General features: G+C 43.7%; 1 protein-coding gene across 1 annotated transcript in view; it reads right to left on the reverse strand.

Moving 5' to 3' along the window:
• Positions 1-25109, reverse strand: part of cacng2a (calcium channel, voltage-dependent, gamma subunit 2a) — a 63871-nt gene extending 38762 nt beyond the window's left edge. Inside the window, exon 1 of the mRNA XM_034088411.2 lies at positions 23099-25109. Coding sequence (XP_033944302.1) covers positions 23099-23324 — 226 coding nt within the window. The 5' untranslated portion in view covers positions 23325-25109. The remainder of the gene's footprint in view (positions 1-23098) is intronic.
• Positions 25110-26481: the final 1372 nt, after the last annotated feature.

Here is a 26481-nt window from a genome sequence, read left to right on the forward strand (position 1 = left end):
TGTTGCCTCTAGTATGAAGCCCAACACTAAATTATGACGTGACTCATCTCCTCAGATTAATTTTCTTACCTGGAGCTCATAAGAAAGCCCGCTAGGTTTTCCTTGTGTCTGTGTTCTCTTTGCTTTAGCCTGGTCCCTGATATCCCTCTCCTCCTCCCAGCATATGATATTAATCTTAACACCCTCGCTCTCCTCTCTTTTGTACAATGCCCTCATCTCCTTCTTTTGTTTTTTCTCTTCTGAAAAGCGGATGATAAAATATTACTCCCACCATCACTGTACCTATGTGAGAGAGGAAGAGGAGGCCTTTCCTCAGGCAAAGTAATTGTTGTTTGAGTGGGGAGAGAACTGGCAGATAGGGACCATACTCCCTTTTTTAATGTAAGATAACATCTAGTTAGGGTATATTTCAGCCCACTTTTTGTATACTTTAAACTTGATGGTGCTTTTTTGTAACATTTTAAACCACTGCCAAATTACCAATCCTTTCCTCATGAAACTGCTAGCATGGGTAAAACCAAAATACCCTCAAATAACAACCTCTGAATATAATACAAGTAAACCAGCAGGTTCTCAGTCTGATTTCTCCCCCCCCCCCACAGCCCACTCATCATGTTCCTAAGTTGTTCATTTAAATACATTTTAACCTGTATGTTTATTAAGATTATCAATTATATAAAAGTGGATTTGTTTTTTATAGAACTGAACTTGCCATTGCTAAATAATTATACTGTTCATCCACTATAGTTGACTGTATTCACAATGTATCTAGTGAATTTCATCATTCATTATGCGACCCGGACAGGATAAGAAAATGAAGTCCACACGAGAAGGCAGGATGGTAATCCTAAAAACAGTATGGTCTATGAAGTTCTTCTATGAATGTAAACGGGTAATTCGGAAGGGACGGGAGTTATTGTTCTGCGGTTGGAATGACACAGGAGGGTTAGTCCTCTCCTGTCTCACCAGCTATTACACATTATTTTTAAATAACTACTGCGACTGCCTATCAATTACTTTTTAGGCACTTTGACTGGTTTAATGGTTTATTGTTATTTGAACTACTCTATGACCCTTTCTGAATGCTCTGGCAATTTGCAAAATCATGGTCAACAAAGGATACATTTTTTAACAAAGCAATCGGTATGACCTGATATAAAACGCCTAACTTGTATGTGAGACTCCAGTGTTTCCCACAGAATTTGATTATAAGAAAAGCCAAAGGCCCCTTAACCAATTTGGGTTATCAAATTAGATAATACATGCAGGTTCATGGCTACTGTAGACAACGTTCTTGTTGCTCTGTGTTGCGTTGTTAATGAGTGAAACACACCGGAGTTGAGGATCTGTGGGGTTTATTCTCCCAAAAATATAATTTAAAATGTAGGCATTTAACAGACACCTTATTCCACAGCGATTTACAATGACCAATTACAGGGACATTCTCCCTGGAGTGCCTTACTCAAGGGCACACTAGTAGTGGTGTTCCAGGCAGGATTTGAACTCGCAACCTTCCGATCATCAGCTCACCTCACTATCCATAGACCACCAAAAAAAAAAAGAAAAAAAAAAAAGAATAATAATAATATTTTTTTATTTTTTTATGAGATCCATTTGTGGCGGACGATATTTAATTGTGGCGGCCCGCCACAAATAAATCAATGTATGGGAAACACTGGAGACATGTATCTGCTCAACACTTCATACGTTTCCATTAAATAATGATTTTAAACACTGGTTTCACTCAGTTTTAAATAATTCCATCAGCGTCCTCTTGTTTCTGAAAACTGCAAACCTCAGCAACACTTGGGCAGTTTAGTAGATAAGGTTATTGAGGAGAGATAACAAAGTCTTAGCACAAAGACAAATGCACCGATAGGCAAAAATGCCAAAACTCAGAGAAGCAATTTCCAATAAAGGTGAAGTGAGGTAAATGCAGTTAGTGATGCATATGACGGCAGGAGTTCGGGGCTCCTGGGGGTAAAAAAGCCTGTGAGAGTGACTAATGCTGGTTTACTGTAAACACAATATCTCATGCCCACATTACAAATCTTGTGCCGTCTCAGATACTATTGGATGTCTCTCAAGTGGAAACATTACTCGGTTTACAAACTCACATGATTCCTAGGGCTTTGGGCAGGCTGATCAATAATTGTGATTGTGAACCTCTCTCTCTCCGAGCCAAAGAGTCTGATGTCATCAAAACGTGCCGCCTGGGGCTGCTAGATCAACGGCAAGAGGCACACTGACTTTATCTGAAAGATATTTGAGCTTTTCCCCCAAAGCCAAGCACCATTTTAAAAGCAGAGTTAGGAATTAGAAAATGCAGGCTCACACAGTCAAAGTCACCTTTCCCAACTCTGCCAATTACTGTAGGTTCTGTGAGGTGCACTACAGTAAGTCAGCTGGTATCACACATCAGCAGGAGGGACAGATTCCTGCACAGTGAACCAGCTGCTTTATGCCCAGGATTACAAATTGAGTTGTGTAAGGCAGTATAATAAATCTGAAGACTAAAATACAGAGTTATTCACTTTTCGTTTATGCAGTCTGAACCCTCATTTTAAAATATAAATGCTGTGTCGTAGAAAAGGAAAACCTCAAAGAATAGTGACTGCTGAGCATCCACAACACTCCGCACATTGTCATTGAAAAGACAGGCTCACAAAAATCATTTCTGATGTCTTTTCAAATTGGTTGCTTAGGCAGACCACTGGACAAATGCTCTCTACCAGGACCAATCCATTGTGAGTCATCAAAATCCTCCATGTGTCCTTGCTTAACCTACACATTGTCACCATATTGTTTTAAACCTGCGGGATAACATGCTGTGAACATACTGATAAGTCAGTAAATAGTCTTAGTGAAGTCATACCGGATAGTTTAGGAGGAGTTTTTGGCACTACAATCAAATACATATGACTGACGGCAGGTCATGATGTACTTTTTGTCTAAAGATCTCATGAAGAAATAATTATGAGAATAATGAGTCATGATGGTTAATTGTCCATTTCCTACTGGCCAACATGTTGCTACCCTCAAATTAGCTTCCCTATAATGTACTGTATTACTTGGTCAACACACTACATATAGTAAAGCTCTATTTGCATGGTAGTAGTATAAGGAGACCCTCTAGTTGTGTAATACTTGAAGAAATCTGAATCTAACCCTAGCCCTAACCCTTAACCCTGTGCAAATCTGCCATATCTGTAATTCGTACAAATAACCAATCATTCTTCTCCAAACACAGAGGTTGCAATATTAACCTCATGCTATAGAATAATACAATATAATTACAAATTAAAAACATATTTTGGTGCTTTTCAGGTTGCCTTTCCCGTTACACAGTATGAAGACTCATTCACACAGTCACTTACTGAGAGGCCATTGTGAGTGCAAATTCAAATAGGCCTATATCATATCTATAATATTAAATATACAAATTATATAGTACAGTGTTTTTTTTATATACCATAAACGGATGTTAAGCAGAGCCTTGACATAACATCCGGCAATAATGTCGGTAAATTCAAGAAACATTTATTTATGTTACATTAAGTAAAGTTAAATAAACTTTCACAATGGAAATTCGTCTGCAGGTAAATGCCCCCATAACTCCATTTCTCATTCATAACACTCCGTTCGATGTCGGAGCCCCGCGCCGTGTCAGGCTGGGGCCCGGTGGCGGCAAGAGCCGCGAGAGCGGAGCCCCGCGCTGTGTCAAGCTGGTGCTCCCAACTGGACCTCACCGTGGTTCCACCCGCGGAGGATGTCCTACAGCTGGATTATATGGAGGAGGATGAAGAGGATGCCTCTTATCCGACTCGGATGAGCATGAAGATGACATCTTCGTTTCATCTGCCCAGGCTGCCAAGCCGGAGGCGATGTCCGCTCCCCCGGGCGAAAGCACACCAGCTTCGCCCTGCCTCAGTATGGACTTGCAGGCCGTGTGCCAACGCGCTGCGTCCAGGCTGGACATCCCCTGGCCTGAAGTGGCCAAGGAGACCTCCAGATCTCGCTATGAGGGGAAGAACTTGCCCCAAGCAGCGAGGATGAAGAAGCAGCTTCTCCCAGTCTTTCCAGAGATGCTGGACGAGGTGTCGGTCTCGTGGAGAGACCGCCCTTTCAGCAACAAGGCCCCAATCCAGGGTGCCTCCTCTTTGGACTGTGCCGCCCATGGAGCCGCTGGTGGCAGCCCACCTCCAACCGCGGCTGGCTTCGGCACCGAGAAGGAACCCCACGCTACCGGCAAAGGCAGACCGCTTCCAGTCAGCAATGACCGAACGAGCCTATAAAGCCGCAGCTTTGTCCGCCAGGCGGAGCTCTGCGAGGACATGACGATCAAACCTGAGCCTGCCGTGTGGGACGAAATCGCAGCGATCACAGACATTTGCCTCCGTGTGCAGCGCTGTGCAGTCCAAGCCACGGGCAAAGCACTGGGGATAATGGTGGTAAAGGAGAGAGCCAGGTGGCTTACCCTGACGAACCTTCCAGACCAGGAAAAAGAGGACGTCTTGGACATGCCTATTGTTCCCGAGGGCATATTTGGCTCCGCTCTAGCTTCGATACAGCAGCGGTGTGAATCCAAAAAGAAGGAGGATGAGGCTCTCCAGCTTTGTTTTCCCTGAAGGGTCCAGCCGCCACCTTCAACGGCCCCGCGGTAGTCCTTCGCTCAGACTGCCTCACGTCCTGCCCGTTTCAAGATCCCGAAACAGCAGAGGCCACAGCCCGCCCCGGGTCTCCAGCCCAGACACGAGGCGAAGACGAGCTGGCCAAGAAAGTCTCCGGTTCCGGCAGCAGCCGCTCAGGTACAGCCGGTCCAGACTTTCAGCCACCAGACGAGGAAGAAGAAAAGGGCGGCCTGACAGCCTCCTCTCCTCTCCTCGATAAAAGAGCTGGAAGTTCCCTGTTCTCCAGCTCCAGAACACGTTCCAGTGTTAGATGCTCATGTGTTTCCGGGGTGCAACCATGCCCCCATCTTCCCGCCACCTCGAGTGATGTCAGAACGTCATCCTCAGGTTCGCGCCACGAGGGAAATGGACTTAACATCAAAGACAGCAAGCTCCGCTGCTCGTTTAAGTCACACAAACACATGTCATCACTATTGTTTCTTAATACATCATTTTCCACTGTCGTTTCCAGGCTTAAAGCCAAGGGCGCAGTCAATACAAATGAAAAGAAAAACAATAAAAACAATAAACAGTCTGACGTCTACCCCCCTTCTAAGAGTGGCTGCTACCTCTCTCAGAAGGCGGACGATGGACGGGGCTGTGAAGGCTTCACCGCCACGCGCATGCGCAGTGTCGACCGGGGTTGTCAACCTGGGGTACCACCGTGTTCAGACACTAGAGGGCCCCATAACACAACAAATAAAGACACAGAGGGCAGACGACAGGGATGTGACATCTCCACTCGCTTTGAGAAGCGAAAAGTGGAGGATGCTCACAGATTCTGCTTGGGTTTTCAAGACAATAGCACAGGGTTACAGACTCCAATTCGCTGTCACCCCCCCTCACTTTTCGGGCATTCTGCATTCGCAAGCCCGGGGAGAGTCGGCCCATATTCTGGAGCAAGAGATTCTCTCGCTACTAGACAAGAAGGCTATATCTATAATACCCTCCGAACAGAGTCAGAGCGGCTTTTATTCCAAGTATTTCCTCGTTTCCTAAACGGGGAGGGAACGGGATTCGGCCTATACTAGATTTGAGGGCTCTGAACAAATATCTCAAAAGATGCAAATTCAGAATGCTCACTCACACATCTCTGTTGCGTCTCGTGCGCCAAAACAATTGGTTCACATCAGTCGACTTGAAAGACGCGTATTTCCACATCCCAGTATATTATCCATCCACACAGGAAATATCTGAGGTTCGCCTTTCAGGGTGTCTGTTACGACTCGTACAGAGTACTTCCCTTCGGTCTGTCTCTCAGCCCACGAGTGTTTGTACGGTGTACGGAAGCCGCGATAGCCACGTTAAGACAACAGGTTATTCGCCTGGCAACTTATCTGGACGATTGGCTCCTTCTCGCACAGTCGGAGCAAGAGGCTATTACGCAGACGAATGTCCTCGTAAAACACCTGCTCGACCTGGGTTTCGTAATAAACACAGAAAAGAGCATGTTGTCCCCAGCCCAGACTGTACTCTTCCTGGGCCTACGCCTGAATTCGGTGCCCTTTACAGCCTGCCTGTCAGCAGAGAGAGTGAAAACCTTCAGGGCTTGCCTCGCTCATTTCCAGCCACGCAAATATGTTCTCTTCAGATCATGTCTGCGGTTGCTGGGGCTCATGGCGTAAGCCATTCTGGTGGTACGACTGGGACGCTTACCCATGAGGGAGTTTCAGCGCTGGGTAGCTGCCCTCAGATTGGACCCCGTGTGTCATGGCGCACGGAGAGTGATGGTCACTATGAAATGCGTAATGGCACTGCGCCACTGGCTGCACCCGACTTTTCTAGTACGGGGCGTGCCTATGGGTGCTGTCCTATCGCGGAAGGTGGTCACCACAGACACATGTCTGACGGGCTGGGGGGTATATACGAAGGTCGATCCGTGAGGGGTCTCTGGAGCAGAGACCTCCAACGGTCACACATAAATTATCTGGAGCTTTTAGCGGTGTTCCTCACCCTGAAACGCTTTTTGCCTTTTCTCAGAGGACATCATGTCCAGACAATACGACCACAATATCGTATATAAACCGCCAAGGGGGTTTGCGTTCTCTCCAGTTACACATGCTGGCACGCAAACGGATCTTATGGAGCTGCGGACGTCTCCTCTCTCTGAGAGCGACGCACGTACCAGGAGTGATGAACCTCGGGGCAGATCTGCTGTCCAGAGGTGCACCACTATATGACTCTACATCCAATAATTGTGAGTCAGCTGTGGGTGCGTTACGGACGGTGGATCTGTTCGCATCAAAAGAAAACGCTCAATGTCAGCTGTTCTTTTCAATGCGCGATTCAAACGCACCGTTAGGCGTGGACGCGCTCGCGCACGTTTGGCCTCCGGTCCTTCTGTACGCGTTCCCACCCCTGGCTCTGATTCCCCCAACTCTGGCCAGAGTGAGAGAACAACGCCACACAATGATCCTAATAGCTCCACACTGGCCTACAATGTACTGGCTGGTGGAGATATATCAGCTGCTGTGCGGGCAGCCGTGGCAGCTCCCGCTACGCAGGGACATACTGTCTCAGGCGGGGGGGACGATTTTTCACCCACACCCAGAGCGCTTGGCACTATGGGCCTGGCTCGTGAGTGGTATAACCTGAATACAGTGGGACTCCCTCAGAAGGTGATAAACACTATTCAGAGTGCGAGAGCTTCCTCCACCAGGTCCCTCTATGACTGTAAGTGGAGGGTGTTTGAGGAGTGGTGCCTTCAAAAGGGACACATCTCTTTTCAATGTCCAATGTCATTTCTACAGGACCTGATTGATAAACACAGAGCTTTCTCTACGATCAAAGTGTACCTGACTGCTATTGCTGCATGCCGTGTGGGCTTTGAGGGAAAGACGGCTAGCCAACATCCCTTGGTCTGCCGTTTTATGAAAGGGGCTCGCAGGCTCCTCCCTGTTTCCAGGTCACTGGTGCCCTTATGGGACTTGGCAGTGGTTTTAGATGGGCTCACTCGACCTCCATTTGAACCCCTGGAAGAAGCTGACATGAAACACCTGTCACTGAAGACAGTGTTGTTACTGGCTCTGGCATCTGCCAAGCGAGTCAGTGACATTCATGCGCTCTCTGTACATCCTTCGTGCACTCAGTTTGCCCCGGGGGAAACGAGAGTGTTGCTGAAGCCCAACCCTGCCTTTGTACCTAAGGTGGTTGGCTCATGTACCCCCATTGACATTGAGGCATTTCCTCCGCCACTGTGTTCCTCTGAGGAACAGCGGCCGAATTTGCTGTGCCCAGTCCGTGCAGTCCGCACCTATATGGAAAGGTCAAAAGAGTTTCGATGCAATGACCAACTCTTTGTATCCTGGGCTAACCCTCATAAGGGCAAGCCCGTTACCAGGCAACGGCTCTCCCATTGGATTGTGGAAGCGATTGCTCTGGCTTATACGAGTCAGGGTTTGCAGGCACCAACGGGCCTGCGTGCTCATTCTACTCGTGGACTGGCTACATCCTGGGCTTTATTCAAGGGTGTTTCCATCCAAGACATTTGTGCAGCAGCGAGCTGGTCCTCACCGCTCACTTTTGTCCGCTTTTACAGGCTAGATGTCTCTGTTCCAAGTGTGGCCCGCGCAGTGCTGGGCCCCGTGTTGAGACAAGGTTCTACCTGTTAAGTTCTGGTTGTTTTGGTGATTTTTGAGATAAGCATATCTAGCAATACGGGAGTTTCAATATCCCATAGTGAGACATCGAACGGAGTGTTATGAATGAGAACTATAGGTCACTTACGTAACCCCAGTTCTCAGAGTAACATGAAGTGAGATGTCTCACCAGACGGCCCTTCTTGCTAAGGCGAAGCGAGAAGAGGTGCTTATTTTGAATGACGCTGCGACATAGCGGAAGCTACTTAAAGGGTGGGTGGATTCCCTGACGTAGACGTCAAGATCACCAGCCAATCAGGATTGGCGTATTGAGATTGATGCTTCTGTTTGCATACGCGTTGACGCGCATCCCATAGTGAGACATCTCACTTCATGTTACTCTGAGCTCTGGGGTTACGTAAGTAACCTATAGTTTACAGCTTTAGTTGTAACATTAGTTTCACAGCTATGGCAGCATTTCTCTCACTTTTTATAATAGGGGTTGGTGTGCACACTGTCCCAAAATCCCCAAATGTTTAATGTCCTGAGAAATCCCTCTTAATACCTTTTGCTCTCTAAACAACGTGCTCTCTGCCCCCCCCCCCCCCCCCCCACCTCCTCCTTCGGACTGCCCAAGGCAGAATGATTAATTTGTGGCTATTGATTTCTCTTCCTGAGCTGAAAGTATGTGAGGGAGAGAGAAAGAGAGAGGGAGGGAGAGGGTGAGGCAGCGTGAGAGGGTCAGAGAAGCAAAGGGGTGAGGAGGGAGAGACTTGAATAGGGGAGGCGGTGGGGGGATACATCCAGTATTCAGTGTAGTGCTTCTCTGCAGTTCTTTTTTTCTAATCTTTAATGTAGGAAAAAAAAAGCCAATGGATGCAGTCTGGATGCGTCAAACCGCCTCCCCTTAGTCTCTCTCTCTCTCTCTCTCTCTCTCTCTCTCTCTCTCTCTCTCTCTCTCTCTCTCTCTCTCTCTCTCTCTCTCCCCCTCTCTCTTTCGGTGGCGATTGGCAATTCTCTGAGTGTCCACATGTCATCTCTTGCCCTGCTGCAGCGGCGAGCAGCGCGGCATGCTGGGAGAAGGAAAGAAGGGGGAGTTTAAGGGGAAGGCAGCAAAGGGAGGGCACGCAAGATGGCTAGATGGATGGAGGCATGCATTCATCCATTTCCCTGTTTCATTACATATGTAAATGCTGCTGGGTATGTTTGTGTGTCTGTGCTACCCCCCCACCCACCCATATACTCCCCCCTCCCTTCCTCTCATATTAGACAAGTGTCCTCTTGAACACAGTTTTCTTCCCCGCCAATTCTTCCCTGCCTTTTTTCATTCCTCCTCCCATCCTTTCCTGTGTCTTTCTCCTCAGTTAAATCCCATGTAGCTTCTGTGGAAATGTAATATCATGGCCCCTGAAAAAAGAAGGGGGGTCCGGTTAGAGGAGATGAGAAGCCGTGTGATCCTCACTTAATTCTATTGGGTAATCATTTTAATTAAGCCTGTATGTGGTTAGTGGTGACAAGCCCATCTCTCTGCGTATTGCCCATTTCTGACGGTTGGAGAAGTATGACCTACATTTGCTGTTCGAGTATCACATTTTAAGAGCTTCTCTGACTTCATATAGTTAATTAAGAGAAATTAAGTATGTACAGCGATCAGCAAGTCCATTTTGTACTGTATACTGTATGTACAGCATTGGTGATGGTTGATTTAAAGGAATGTATGCAGTATGACGGGTTAATCAAAAGGCGTAAACAAAGACAATCTTCTAGATGAAGAGTCAATAAGCAAGGTCACTGTTTTAGTCGATTAACTGCAACAATGACTTTATTCTACTTACAAGACAAAAACCAAATATTATTTTATTATGACTATTGTGCAAAAAAAAAATCTCAATTCAAGCTCAAACATACTGTGCAATGTTGGGATTTAGGGTTCTTCTTCACTAAAAAAACCAGCTCAGAATAGGAAGAACAGGAAAACGGGGGTTCAAGCACCGCTCAGAGATGCTCCTTTTACAAGTCTTGTTTTATTGTAATTGATATAGTCTAAACGAGCTACTTTAGTGGGAATTATGGAATATATTTTGGAGTAACTGGCAGAATCGGTGCAAACAGTTTGTCAACACTTTTGAAGTTTGAGTGGGAAATATTGTCACTAGGAGGCTGACATATCTGTTATTTCCAAATTGGTTTCTTGTAGTTAGTATGATCTTAATATTTGACTTGCATCAATCGTCTGCACAAAAACAGAAGGATGCACACATGTTGCTTTGTGTTGGCTGGATTTATACTACTCATACTAATGCTGTAACAACTTTATGAGCAGGTGTTTTATGAGAGTTGTGTTTCTGTGAGTAAGCCAGCATGATCAACACTATCATGACATTATTGTTATTAGACAAAACATGTCACACATGACCAAGACATATCACTCCTTATTTTGAGCGTCACTCAAACTGTATCTGCAGCACTTCAATTTAAAGAAATTGCTTACGGGTGTCCCAAAAAGGATAAATCCATTTTTGTATTCTCTGATTTCAATACTATTTTAGTTGAATTTATACTGTTATTCATCAGGGCAATAATATTGGCTGTTTGTATAATAAAAGAAATAGCACTGAAGCATTTTAGAGGCTGGTTTTGAGAAAAATCTTTACAATAAGCACTATAAGGAGGTGTTATGAATGTTATATGTTGGTCTTAAAAGAAAATTATGTGATTTTTTCAAATTTCTCGTAATTATACAAACTGTTTTGCTAATTATTTCTGTCTTATTGTCTTAACTCAAACTGGCATGGCGTCATGAAGGGCAAAGATGATTAGATGTTGTCCAGTAATCAATGCAGACATGTGTATTGGGAGCGGAAGCCATGTAGTTTGTCATATTCTGTTTTATTTCATTTCACAGCCTTTAATACAAGTTGTGCTCTGACTTCTGTGACCGAGCTGCCCTCCGGAGCGGGCAGTATGAAGAGCACTGTGGGTAAATACAAGATGCATTTTCACAACTCGTTCATGCAGTCATCCTAAAGACCGACACAGCGTCGGCCTGTCACGGCATGACATATTAAAGAGACACACACACACACACACACACACACACACACACACACACACACACACACACACACACACACACACACACACACACACACACACACACACACACACACACACACACACACACACACACACACACACACACACACACACACACACACACACACACACACACACACACACACACACACACACACACACGCCAATTACAGACACACACACACGCCAATTACAGACACACAACTGTGAGTCAGAGCCTATGTGTCACACTGCTGAGAGGAAAGAGAAAAAAGCATGCATGTGTGGTTCAGATCTGCAGTCATTTCCAGGTGAAAATGTCTTCATACATGTGTGTTGGTGTGTATGTGTGTGTGTTCTCACCCAGAGCTGCCTGTGTGCATGCTGCTATGATCATGAGAGACTCCCTGTCCTGGAAAGCGATCTGAGAGAGCAAAGGGAAGCCACGCTGCTGCTCATTAAAAATTCATCCTGTTCCTTACTGCTCTTCGAAAACACAGGCACACACACACACACACACACACACACACACACACACACACACACACACACACACACACACACACACACACACACACACACACACACACACACACACACACACACACACACACACACACACACACACGCACACACACACACACACACACACACACACACACACACACACACACACACACACACACACACGTGCACACACACGTAGAGGACAGAAGAGAGGGGGAGGAGAGAGGCAGCATGCTCGCCTGGAAATTACATCATCCTCCTCAGTGGACTTAGCAACACCTTATCCTCGCCTACATCAGGATGTAGCGATGATAACAGCGGCGACTTCATTTTGACAAATTCCCTGATTCGCTCTGATCCGCAGATTAGCGTGGCGTTGTCTCTTTTATCCCGGCAAAATATCAGCAGCATAGTCAGCAGTTTGCTGAATGCTTTGTCTAAGAGTCACAGTACGCACCTTCACAGACATGAATAATCGCGTGTCAGCCTTTCCCAGACACCAGGTTTACATCATTTCCAGTAGGAAGCCTATTAAATCATCATGCTTCAGGTTAAGCACCCAGCTCACTCTGTCAAGCTGCTCCAGCAAGACATGTGAGTGATAGAACAAACAGTGTCCAAATCAATTCAAGTTAGGCCCCTTTAAAACAATTGTTAAATATAAATGGTTGTGAAGTTCAGTTGTTTAAAATCCACCCAAGGTTCACCGAAATAAAATAAACTTTACCATTTCAAAGAAGTCGTCATGTGACAACCTTTCATCTCTTTCTCACTCTCTTGTGCTTTTCAGCAGTCTCAATTGACAGATACAGTCTCATTACAACTGTTTGTTTTCCCAACAGCACCATTTGCTGTGACAGTGGGGTCTGCCAGCCCTGTTGACTGCAGTAAATACTCACTCTGGAGTGCAGTAAACATGACCATCTGAGCAGCGTCACACTGACAGGCAGCTCTGATGTCCTCAAGAGAGGACAGGCAGTCACAAAGGCCTTTCAACATGGACGCCAAAGGACATGCCATAGCTCTGAAGACAACAAACATGGTTAATTTTTTTCAAATGTCTTATTTGACCAAAATCAGTCCGGAAATTTAAATATGGAAGTGAAAGGAAAATATATAAACACATGTGTTGTGCAAAACGGTAATGGCTAAAGATGCTGAGTCTGTCTTCCACGTCCGTCCTGAAATATCTCTACAACAATGGATGCCATTCAATTTTTTCACCCATTCATGTTCCTCAGAGGATGAAATATAAACCATAAGTTGATCTTCTGACTTTTTATTTCAGGTCATGATTTTAATTTGTCCAATACTTTGGTTTATGAACAAAATCATAAAAAACAAGTTATTTTTGTATTTGATAGAAAGCTAAGGGAAGAGGCCACAGGTGAGAGGAGCAAATCAACACCTGTTACAGTCTCAGACTCCTAAACTGTAACTCACTCAGAACATCTCTGTCTGAAATTACAATGCTGTCTAGTTTCTTTGCATTGTTGCACAGAAAACAAATCAAACATCTGATCTGTAAATGCACCATAAAAACCTTGAGTATACACTTTAAATGTAGACACACCTGCTAAGCCATCTGGACTGGATCACCTTCATCCTCTCAGACCAGCTGTTTCACTTCACTGCAGAAGTACATCAAGCATCTGCTTACTTCCTCCTTGCCCTCTACATTTGCCCTTTGCTCTCTTCTCAATCTGTCATGCTCAGACGCTTCCCTTCTGCCGTTACCTTGAGCCTCCTCCTCCGTCCTGCACCCGGCCCCTCGTAGTAACCCCCAGCTTCGCTATAGGAGCCATCAGCAGCTCTCCCACTGGGTGCTAAAAGAACTTTGCATATAGTGGGAACATCTCTGTCGCTTCTCTTCAGCTCTGTTCATTGTTACCATTCAGCTACTGCGTCACAGAAGCTATTCTATCTGATGTATATACAATCAACAATGTGAGAATAATAATTAATCACAGCAAAGGTTACATTTCATGCCAAAACAAATGATACTTCTGCTGTATGCCTTGAGGTTTTGACTTGGGATGACAGAATCTGTTATTTTCTGCTGATTAAAGCACTGATTATTTTCTCAATTAATCAACGTGTAACTACATGGTTTTGTCTCACCAGAAGATTAAAAAGAAGAGACAATAAATTAGAGTTAAAGTACTCCTTAGCCTTGATATATCTTTCAAACAATCATTAGTGTTATTATTATTATCATCGCTATTAGCATTAGGGCCATTATCAGCAGGCGGTGGTACATTCAGATGGTTTAAAGCCACCAAACAGACTCCTAACTCTTCTCCTGTTCCTTCATCCAACTCTGAGATGATGCAGTGTGTTTAGGCTGCGTTCTGACACAAAGCAAATACGGTGTAATAAATTGAAAATGAGCTGCACCATGGACACTACCAATTAATCAAAAGGCAGATTGTTGTACTTTCTCCATGCCATGGCAGGAATAAAAGAAGAAGGTGACTCGCACCTTCCTTTTAAAATGAATGGATTGTATCTGCAGTTAATTATCGTTTAATACAGGGTGTCTTCGGGATGTTTCTACAGCTTAAGGATACAGCCGGTGGAGTGGAACGGAGAGGAGCTCTGCTGTGATGGAATCAGAGATTGGCCTGCTGGTAATTACACTTTCATTGTAAGAGGATCAATTCCATGTAATCAAAGTGCAATCTCACTGAAAATCGAGTGGTTATTCAAGCCACTTTAATATGGAAACTTTACATTTTCAAGGGAACAACATTAGTTTGATAAACAGCAGCGGAGAGTCTGCTTGTGGAGTATGAAAACCCAGAGTGGATACACTTTTGCTGTTGACTTCCGACCTGAGCATTGCAGTGGCTTATAAAGCTTGGTCAGTTTACATGTCGGTTTGTCATTGGTTGTTTACATTGTCAACTAATGTGAAAAATATTTTCAATTAGGCTTTTTGTTTATAAAATCTTAGACCCTAAATTATAATTCCCCATGGCCCAAGGTTGACTCCTCAAATGTGTTGTTGGTTCTCCCATTTAAATTGAATATAATAAAAACCTGTATGTTTGCACTTCTCAAATCCACAACAATGAGAATTTATTTTGTTTGTTTAGGTATTGGATTGTTAAAACCCCTAACATCCTTTTCATTATGTACTATGGTTGATGGAAATGTACCTATTCAAACTACCCAAAATATGTAACAAAATAAATGAAAGCAACATTTTCTTTTTTTTGTTCCAAACCGTCAGATTTCTGCCATAGTTGGTCAGAAATTGGAGTTGTTTGATGCTGTTGACAAGCTGTTTTCATCTGCAAACATCGCTTGCTTGCAGAGAGCACACTTCCAAGCCAACAAGTGTGAGTGAGTTTAGGTGTGATACTTAAGCTTCTGTGCCAACAAATATCCTGTTTTTAAATGTTAATAAGTGGAGTTACAGGAGTTTGACAACATTGGAAATGCATGTGCACACAGGCAGTGAACTGTCAGTTGTATCATGGTCTGGTGAGCTGTGGTGCCACAGTGTGCTTACACAAAGACTAGCCCAGGGTGTGTTTGGGATTGATTTGTTCTCTGGTCATGAAGGATAAAGATAGACCCCACCCAACAGGACCAACAGCAGCTACAAATAACATTTGTAAATCAAGGCAAGAGCCGCACGCACACACGCACGCACGCACGCACGCACGCACGCACGCACGCACGCACGCACGCACACACACACACACACACACACACACACACACACACACACACACACACACACACACACACACACACATGCAGTGCTGTTGGCTGTAATGAAAATGATGTGTCAGGGGTCAGAGGGGATAATTATTATGTCAGTAAGTGAAACGCTGCTCCTCTTTGACGCATGTCCCCACTTTTAATGCTTTTATTTTTTCCTAATTTATAGCTGAGGCTCTTACTCTAGACTGTGAGGGGTAAGGGGGAGGGTCTCCATGCTCAGCGGGTGACAGCGTTTATGGGAGAGTGCGACCAAAGACTACAGCCACTCTCCCATCGACCAGAGCCATCTGAGCCATTAATCATACACTAAACCAATTACCATGCCATCACATCTGCGTCTACTGTCCATCTCATCTCAGACTCGCTCAGGACAGCTGAATGCCGCTCCACCAAGACATGATTATTAATTTAAAGGGGGCGGGATCATAATGATGTATCGATGTGTTTACTTTAAACCTCTATTGACTTCAAGTTTGATATAATTCCATAATGGTTTTGTTAATGTTCAACAATCCAGCTCCTTCTGGCTCTGTCAGGTTATGGTAGTGTGCTTTTAACTGCTTTTGGTCCCCTGCAAACAATACTGTTCCAAATGTAATGATGTAAATAATGAGACATCACCCACAGTATGTCATTAAACACTTACTGTGAATATATCAACATACAATACTGTTGGCCCAGAAGGTAGATGGTCATCCTCCAATCGAAAGATCGGTAGTTCGATCCCCAGCCTGTGCAGTCAACATCTTGATGTGTCCTTGGGCAAGATACTTAACCCCAAATGGTGCAGTCCATTTATCATTATAGACAGATTATTTTTTCAACGAAAGTTTGGTTTCCTGTGGTGAAACGGCACTGTTATCAAACCTAAACAGACCTGAGGCTGCACTTACAACACAATCAATGAACTCTACACTGATACCCAGGTACCAGCGTTTGTTGATGCATGTCCGTGTAACTGGAGAATTATAACACATGTTAACCCGGACAGTAATACAACTGAAGGCCAGAGCCCTGAACTGTTCTCCAACCATCTTCAGGCTCAGCCTCATCCGGTATTGTCTGGCCTGTAATTTGGCGTTAGTGGGCAATAGAGAGGGCGACATTGAGACCAATATAACACTTGTGTTTGGTAGTGACTGTCTGCAGTCTCAGCGGAGGGCAAAATGAATCCCATCCATCGCCCGCTGCAGGGCAGAGTGACAGTGCAGAGCAATGGAGCTCAGTCACTTTAGCTGCTATCAGCTGAGGGGGGAGTAGTGATAGCATCCTGACGGAGGCTCGGTTTCTACTCCAACAAGTGGCGGCGAGGCCCCTTACTTTAGTTTTTCATTAAGGTTGTTTTTAACGTTTAAAGCTTTTATTAAAGTTTTTGTATGAAGCTTTAAATGTCAATCATCTTATTTTATGACGTCATCAATATAAAAAAGATTTAAATCCTCAAATAAATTCCTCAATTTGTATGAAGTGATTCATGGTATTAAAGGAGTTAGAACAATCCTCACAGTCACCACTGGAATCTAATTCTAATATTAGTGAAGCTTTATCTTTATCTATCTCGAATAGACGTGCAAAAAGCTGCATATAATTTGAATGTTGATTCAGAATTTGAATGCCACCGTTATAAAGGAAGCTTTCAATTATTCAGTACAGCCATACTGTCCATCCACTCTGAACTTGTGACTGACTGTAAGCCGGCCCATGCAGCTGGATGCACAGTGGATCGTGTGTCATAATACGGTGTCATGCCACTTTAGGGGCTGGGACATTAGCCTGGGTGGGCATACTGCAGCGGTGTAATCCTTATCTGATTGGACTACGAGACTAATCCGGCTCTTCTCTTCCGCGCTGCTCTGCTATCTGCTTTTATCTCAGGCCTGCCTCTCATCCTGCTCTACACAATACACAAACATCATGTAAAAGTACACAAAAGCACACACACAACAAACTCCCACATGTGTTTTCACATGCATGAATGTACACTACATTGATACTCCCACAAGCTTATACATAAAATCATGAGGCGGTATGTGTGAACTGTGATCTGTGGTGATTGGCAGCAGCAGTGGGAGGCCAAACTGAAATGTGGTATCCATTTTAGGTTTAAAACAAAGAAAGCACATTTTTCTATAATCGTTGTTGGGAGAAGAACAGTTTGGATTGTGTAAAGGAATAACTCGCCGTGGCTCCAACATTCAATACATTCATGAGATCATAATTCTCTACTAGATCTTGGAGTACTGAATCTCTCAAATGTCTGAACAGTCTCATCTAATTGTCTGAACATCAGTTTAGCTGATTGAAAATGCTCTAAGTTGATAAAAATGCAAATGCATTTGTTTCTTTCGACTGATATCGTGCGCTTAAAGTGAACGGCTTCACAGAGCTGTTAGCATAGCTGTGTGATGTTGTTTAAGCATGAATACCATGTATATTTTCTAGAATAGGACATCTTTATGCTTTTCTTTGTCTTATGTGATGGTAAACTTTGGACTGTTTTGAGACGTAAGGATTTTGGCTGTAGGAGACCATTTTCAGATATTTTAAAGATTAAAAGATTATTTAGATGAATAATAATACATATAAGTAAACAGCAGATGGATAAGGAACTTAATCAGAGCTTGCAATCCTATATTATTAGAAAATAGGTATCATGACCATGATGATGGTATCAGTGGACAAGAAGTACGTTGCATTTCACATATTGTAGTTGAGGTGATTTTGGAGGAACAAACACATTGAATGATGAACCTTAAGAGACTTTATATAACAGGTAATAAAAGGCAAACATCACACCATGGTGGCCCTCCTTCATCACAGGGTCCACCATTCCTCTCCAACACCTCCTTGCCTCTCACTGTCTCCTCCACAGTGGAGCCTGAGAGCTGCGCTGTAATGAAGACGAATGCCTCAGATTAGCAGCAAACGCAGAGCGCTACACCTGGCTAAGAGAACAAGGGCGCACAGTGGCTGTTCTTACAGACATCCCAGAGAGGACGAGTGAGCGGCGGCTCCAGGGCCCAATTCATACACAACACACATTTTTACGGCTAAATCTCTCTATGAACCACAATCACTGAACTTTAAATATTGTCAGACTGAATTGCACACACTTGGTCTACAACATCAACAGCCGAGGCACATTCCATTAAAATAGTAACAACTGCGGGCTAGCTACAATGTGGACCCAAACAAGTTTACAAAACTGATACTGATAACAAAATGTGGACGTAAACCAACGTAGAACAAATACAAGTAGACCTCCAATTAGGGCTGTGCGATTATGGCATAAATCATAATTACGATTATTTTGGTCAATAATTGATATCACGATTATTAAATACGGTTATTCCATTTATTGAACTTTAAAACAAATAAAAATAAAAATTTGAACAGTATCTTTTTAACTGTTGATTACCCTGAACGTATAATTCAACTGAAAAACCAATACAAAAATAAATTAAATAAATGATACATTTAAATAAATAACATCAAAATAATAAATACCAATAAACAAGATCAACAAATATTTTGGAGCGCACTTCCACAAGCTAATAAACATATATAAATACAAATAAATTAGATCATATATGTTGCCGTGCACTGTCACAACCTAGCAAAGCAAAATAATTGTTTTTTTCGATTATGTTGTTTTCGTAATTGAGGCAGGCCAAAATCGTAATTGCGATTAAAATACGATTAATTGCACAGCCCTACCTCTAACTGACATTCAAAGTTGTCACACATAAATATAATATATTAGGACACTACATTATTGGTTTCAAACTTCAGGACATTGAAAACAAATGTAGGTGACCTTGAGCTGCAACTACTGATTCTTCCTAGATCTCCAAATGTCCCACCAACAGAATTTCAACGCTGTGTATGTGCTCATTTTGGTGAAATAAAAGGGTGAAACAGCAGAGTAACATTAACAAAACACCTGCTAAAGGGAGAAATTGTTACATACATGTTTCTTCACTGGTCTCTCTCTGGCCAGTGATCATTAGTGACTGAGTCTAGCAAATTCACATAGTTTCTGCTTCTGATCCAAGAATGACCGGGATCAGTCCAGATACTATTTCTCGCAGGATTGACTCAGTGCATTACACACAAACATATTTCGCTTCTGAATCCCAACCCTAAGCTGTTGCAATAGAAACACAATCTTTTCTTTTTCCAGGAGTGAGATTATTGTGTTTTCTGACAAGCAGTGAGCGAAGCAGAGGTCGAGGTGTTGAAGCACCCAGTGTGGGTATTCCCATTTTGCTTGTTCACAGGTTCTCCTCTCCAGTAGCTGGTTATACAAACACAAACCATCGCCCACCTGTGTCCACTCTGTGAGCAGGATGTGTGGGCTTGCGCTGCCAAACACACAGTCTGTGTTTTGTGCTGCGACTTTAGCTATCAGTTGCTGCCTGATCCCCAGCAATGCATGGTTTAAGAAGAGCTGGGGGAAAGATGAATACTAGTCATCTTGGCACTTTGAATTAATTAAGCCGAGCTGCAAACCGGAGCCTTATTAACATCTGAAATGTTAAACTTCACTCCTTCTGATAGTCTTGATTTGCAGGCTTCTTATCTCTCTGCAGCTGCATCTGCTCTGTAGTTTTCTATTTTTCAATTTTTACAAACTACCTACAATTAAAAGTTCTCACTTTGTAAGCCCCAATTTCCTGAGAAGGAAGTGATTTGAATTAGAATTTAAATGAATCTGACCTTGTTAAGTAAATGCCCTTGCCCCCTTTATTTCCACTCCCTTGCCTCTTCTGGGCCGGGGATCGTTCATGAATCGAGAATGAATAATCTGGATTTATTTCCTGCCATTTTGATCTCTGATTCAAAGGGAGAGGCTCATTGTGCCGATACAAAAGCAACATACACGCACACACACACAACGTGCCAAAAGTGCGGTGGTTTGATCTCAACTTGACTCTATGCAGTTTGGTTTGCCAATTAAATAATGGCCTGGCAGGGATAAGGCCAGTCAGTGTCACAATTACACTCCAGCTGTGATTAATCCCATGTGCATTAATGTAGGCACAGTAAGAACAGTAGAGCAGCGTTATCTCTTTTATATATCCACACAAGAAACACTTGTGAGACCTCAGAAACACACTCACTCTTTCTGGTAAAACAACACAAAACGTGTTAGGAACAGCAGAGGTGTAAACGCTGTGATCAGGAATTCAGGTGAATACAAATGAAATACCCGATACCAATAACATTTGTTTCTCATTTAAGCAATTGGTAAATGATGATAATATATTTGATCCAAAGCATGTTACAGTGAGCTTCTCACTCATCCATCAACACACATATGGTGGCATGCCTCTATGCAACGACACACATCAGAGGGTTGGGAGGGAATCAAAACAGTAAATTGTGGGTCAAAGCTCCATAAAGCCAAAGTAAGTCTTTGCAAAGTGTAATTTTATAAATTATGATGGTAAAAATATTGATTTAACTAGACTTCAAACTAGTTATCAATCTTTTAACAGAATGTGTAAAAGAGTCTTCCTTCTTATCAGAGGAGCCAGAGGAGCATGAAGGCTTTTGAGGATCTTACAGCTAAGAAGATGAGCAGATTTGTAACGCTCTGTGCTTCACAAGGTTACAGTGCCACACTCCCCAGTCAGCACCCAAATGCCTCCACTGGGATAAGGAGCACGCCGCCTCTGTCTTACGGGACAGGTGTGGGAGGTCGTATGAAAACCTGCTCTCAGGACGTGTTTGACATCTCAGGTCAAAGGTCAAACGACAAGCAGCGTTGAGCACAGCCACCATTGAGGCTGTCCGGCAGGTCTCTGCTACCATGAATTTACTTCTGCGGCATCATCATGTAAAAAAAGACCCTGCACAAATGGCTCTGTCACATCCTCTTTAACTGGACAGAACCCCTGCAGCGTCCCTTAATTAAGGTTAGACCAGTTTGTATTGGTCATTATTTCATTATTTAAAATCTAGTGTCGGACTAGAGGAACTGTTTCCTGGTGTGGGAGGCTTTTATGCAATAGCTTCAGGCTGCAACCACAAACCTGCTTCACCTGCCTGCAGGAGCTGAACACGCTCCCAGAGCTATATTAGTCGGGATTTAAGTGTTTTAGTTTTGATGGTCGATATCCAAGTTTTTTTTTGTCTTGTGCACCACTTACAAAGAAGCACAGCACGTGTCTCAGCATGTTTCACTTCAACATAAAGTAGATTTGTATGTATAACTCTTCAGTACTTTGCTGGAGAAAAGAGAAACATGAAGAGAGAAGACATTTTGAAAACATTTTGGCAGGAGATTTATGATTTATTTTCTTTCCAATAGGTAAAATAATGTAGCCACTACTCGGAATGATCTAGCAACCCTTTGAGATGCCTTATGAAAACATAAAACCGCTTCACCCTGCCTACAGGAGCTGAACACCTTTAATATATTGTGTTATATAGCCACCTTTTTCTGTCCTTTTGAGCGCTAAAAATGTGCTTGTCCAAGTTTCGCTTCCCTTGAATTTGTTTTGACGAAGCAATGTTTATCTGGAACAACCTTGCGACAGGTTGTAGGTAAGTATAATTTCAACCAAAAAAGTAATGTTTGTGTGTGTTCAAAAAGCACAGAACTTTGCTAATTTCTGTCTTATTAACCTTTTGACCCCTCCAATCCTAAAACAGAAACCTTGGAACATATTTCTTGGGATTTTGGGAGCATCACCAGTTTTGTACTATGCTGGGAAACATAGACGTTGGAGTCCCATGTCATGGCCATTTCTACTGATCATAATTCCATTGTTGAGGTCTACTAAAATAGATTGATATTGTGCAATTTTCCAAACTCACATTGGTTTCTCATACAGCATCTCTGTGTAGTATAGTATCTCTGTCCTAAATGGCTTGTTGGAGCTCCTGCCCCCCCTCCCTGTGAGCTGCGAGACAGCGAGACACAACGAAACCCAGCCCGAAACCAGCACGAGCACACACGCACACCCGCAGCCTGGCTTGGAGTTTGTGTGTGTGCTCACACACAGACTCACAGCCTCGCCACGTTCCGCCGTCTCAAGCGGAGAAATCGGCGGAGCTGCAGCTGAGAAAAGATTGAGTGTGTGTGAGGAAGTCTGCGGATTGGTCCACGGACTTAACGTAACGGCTCCGCGGACGTAACGTAGCGGCTCAGCGGATTGTTCCGTTACGTTACATCACTATACCCAAATACGTCACTGTACCCAGGAAGAAAAAGAGAAATCTCCAACGAGGCGTTCTGGGGCAGCATAGACAGGTCTTTTCTGTGTTAGAGTTTTATCCGCTACAGGGTGTACTTTGAGGGTTTGTGACTCTGCAGACCGTTTACATGCATAAAAAGCTACATAACACACAAGGAGACGGGTAATAACCAGAAAAGCATGACATGGGACCTTTAAACTCCAAGAGGCATTAGAGGAACAGGCACAGAAGAGCGTTACATCCTGCAATAAAAAAGTGTGTCAAAACCACACGTGGAACCATGTTGGGAAGGTTTTTTAGGAAGCAGCAAAGAGTCTTTCCTCTTACCTTCCAAGCAGCACGTCCTCCATAGACCCGAGTGGGTCATCACCTCCTCGTTCTTCTTGCTGGTCTCATTCTCGCTCATGGACTTGGGCCTGCAGACGCCGCGGGAGTACAGCCAGTAGTCCGTGCCGACCGCGATGGTCATGAGGCTGAAGGCCGCGAAGGCTCCCACCGTGGTCAGCAGCATCTGGACTCCGCGGTCGAACAGACCCATGTTTCCGCATTCCATGAAAGGGGGACCCCCTTTCCTCTTGATGTACAGGAAGTAAATATTTGAAAATTTGCGGGACCAAACCAAACCGAAAAAACGGGATATACTTGAGCGGAAGGAGAGGGAAGAAGGAGGAGGAGGATGCGGTAGGAACCTTATGGTTGCGTTTGGGTAAGGACCAAAACAAGAGAAAAACGGAGGAGGATGGAGGTTTAGGGGGGTGAAGAGGATGAGGCAGTGGTGTCCCTCCTCTCTATTTGTTCTTACTTTTACACCTTTTATTAGATTAAAAAAGTAGGTATGCAGAGGATGACAGCACCTCAGCAGGCCTACAGCTGCAGATGTATGGAGAATAAGACTGAGCTTTAAAGGATTATTTATCTCCTAAAGCTTATAGTGGCCCAGCCTAAAAATGGAAGTGAGACAAACCAAACTGAGGTTTATTCTCTGCAGGCCTGAACAAGAAAAAAAAGAAAATCCTGTTTCTGTACTTGAAAAGGTTACAGCTGAGCACCGAGCTGAATTAACATGAGCTCGAATAGAGTACAGAGATGGTTGGAGGGGGTTAGAGTAATGGCAGACTTTCAGTACAACAGTTCAATATGTCTGTTACAGTGAGTTACAGTCAGAGGTTATAACATTTAGAATTAAGAAGTACAACTAAATCCAAAGCTACCTTAACAATTAGTAATAATATTATTATTCTAATGTGTTTTGTTCGTCAAAAAGGGGATAAATCAACGAGATAATAAAGTGGGGAGGGAAACGAAGGACGGCAGGGAAATCTATCATATTATTGGAAACAAAAGAGAGCAAACAAATGGGCAGATTCAAGTCCTGTCGAGGGGAAATAAAAGCGATTCGCAGGGTGTTTTATAACGACCTATTGTGGGGTTCAAAGAAAATATCACGCTGACTTCTTACAACCCTTCACACGGTGGAATGAGCAAATCAAGGCTCAACAAATTAATTAATTAATTAATTAGCAGGCTTTTTAAAAAAACACACACAAAAACCCCCACCTAGAAACCGATAAAAACCTAAAAAAAAATAACCGCGTAGATTTGATCTTTTTCCTAAAATTTTGATCCCCAGTTTCCATATGTAGCCCTATAGCTCTGGGAAGGTTTCCGCCGAAAATGGGGGTCTGCGGTCAGAGGAGGTTCGGTCGTCGACGATCCGGAGAGAGCGGGGAGCATCCAGCAAGGCAAGCCGACCATCACTCGACATAGAGCCGGCAGAGGGAGGACGAGGAGTCGGTGTGGGCGCCGCTGCAGCTGAGGATGCTTCTTCCGTGTTTAGAGGAGGATACTGCCGCCGCTGCTGCTGCTGCTGCTGCTGCCGCCGCCTGAGTATCCAAATTCACCGTGGCAGTATCACACCCAGGACGGTCCCGTTTGTATAGCCCTTGCGCCATGTAATAGGAAGAAAAATAAATACGGATGAATGTTCCGATCCCCCTTGTGTTCCCCTCCTCCTCTTCCTCTTCCTCTTCTTCTTCTGTCTCTCCTCTCGGATGCAGCTTTGACCGCTTGCAGGAAGAAGCAGAGGGGAAAAAAGAAGATATTACACAATCAGGAGAGCGAGTTGCACAGATCCACAGACAGAGCTGGTGCTGTCACGATGTCAGCGGCGCTATGCATTCAATACATTCAGGTTACAGCCTCTCTCCCCTCCTTTTTGTAGGATGATGAGTAATGTCAGTGTGGAGAAGATGCTCTTAATTCTGCAGGCTAGTTTTTCCTCCTTCTTCGTGTTTAAAGGGCCCACAGTGTGTGTATGTGTGTGTGCTGCAGCAATGGAGGCTCGTTGCTGGAAAGATATTAAAGATTTTTTAAATTCCGTTTCTGTGAGTGGAGGGGGCGGAAGGAGGGGGTGTGTAGCGATGGTGGACTCTCTCTCTCTCTCTTTGGATGGGTAGATGGAGCATTACTGAACTGCATTTGTGAATTCAGGCTGAGATTTAATGCATTTATGGCTTATTATTGCCTGAGCCAATTGTTGCAGCACTGTCTTTTACGCATGTCTTTCCAGAGGTAAATTAGTTAAATAAGCCAACTTGGTGCTTCACTTATCTCTTTATTTTCTTTGTTGTTACAATCTTATCAATAATAACTGCGATTTTATGTCTGCAGCTTAAAGCTTTAAAAGCAAATGGTGTGTCAGCAATGATTAGATGATTCTCCATGGATGATAACAAGGATGAAGCTGCAGTCTGATTTGGTCATGTTGAGAGTTGAAATTCTAAACTCAACGTTTTTTTTAAATGACCGACTTCTGTATAATTAGTGTGCTGTATTAGCACAGAATTGTGTGAGTGTGTGTGTGTGTGTGTGTGTGTGTGTGTGTGTGTGTGTGTGTGTGTGTGCGTGTGTGCATGTGCGTGTAGAGAACAGCTCCCTCCAGCTCTGGTCTCCCTTTGTGGAGTTTATCGCCCCCTGGTGTTCAAATATCTTCATCACAACTAATTAAATAAAATAAAAAAACATGTACCAAGGGGGTATTTGGGTCCTCGGGGCCCTTTATTCCCAGGTGCCTGGGTTCTCTGACACTTTAAGCACTAAGAGACTTCGGCCACGCACTGTGCACAACTTGAGGCTTGGAAGTCATTTTGCAGTAAAAGTGTCCCATGTGATTTATTTATTTATTTTATTGTAGGACATTTTTGTGGTGCATTATTATTTTCTGTTGTTGCTGCTCAAGGTAGAGCAAGTTTTAACTACTCTATATACAGTTGAATGGTGTTGCCTACACGTTTGTATTATCATTTGTCCATTTATCAAATATATCTTTTAAATGAAATATTGGATGAAAAGTAATTCAAATGAATCAGGGAGGAATTAAGAGGGAAATCACCGCTCAACTCATGGACTGCTGACCATAGATATACTGACGTGACAATGTGCTCTAAAAGGGGTGACATCAATCAATCAATCAATCAATCAATGTTTATTTATATAGCCCAATATCACAAATGTTACATTTGTCTCAGTGGTCTCAGTGGTCTTCACACTTCACAGTGTGTACAGAATATCAGTAATGTCGACATGACAAACACATTGTGGGATCAATGTATCTTGAGAAATTATTGAGCTTTTCATTTATGTTTTCCAGTCTGAAAGGTGACCAGTAACCCAGTGTGGAATACATTCAGTGGAGTTACTGAACATTTTTG

Source organism: Pseudochaenichthys georgianus, chromosome 8 (assembly GCF_902827115.2).
Source record: "Pseudochaenichthys georgianus chromosome 8, fPseGeo1.2, whole genome shotgun sequence".
NCBI classification, from domain to species: Eukaryota; Metazoa; Chordata; class Actinopteri; order Perciformes; family Channichthyidae; genus Pseudochaenichthys; species Pseudochaenichthys georgianus.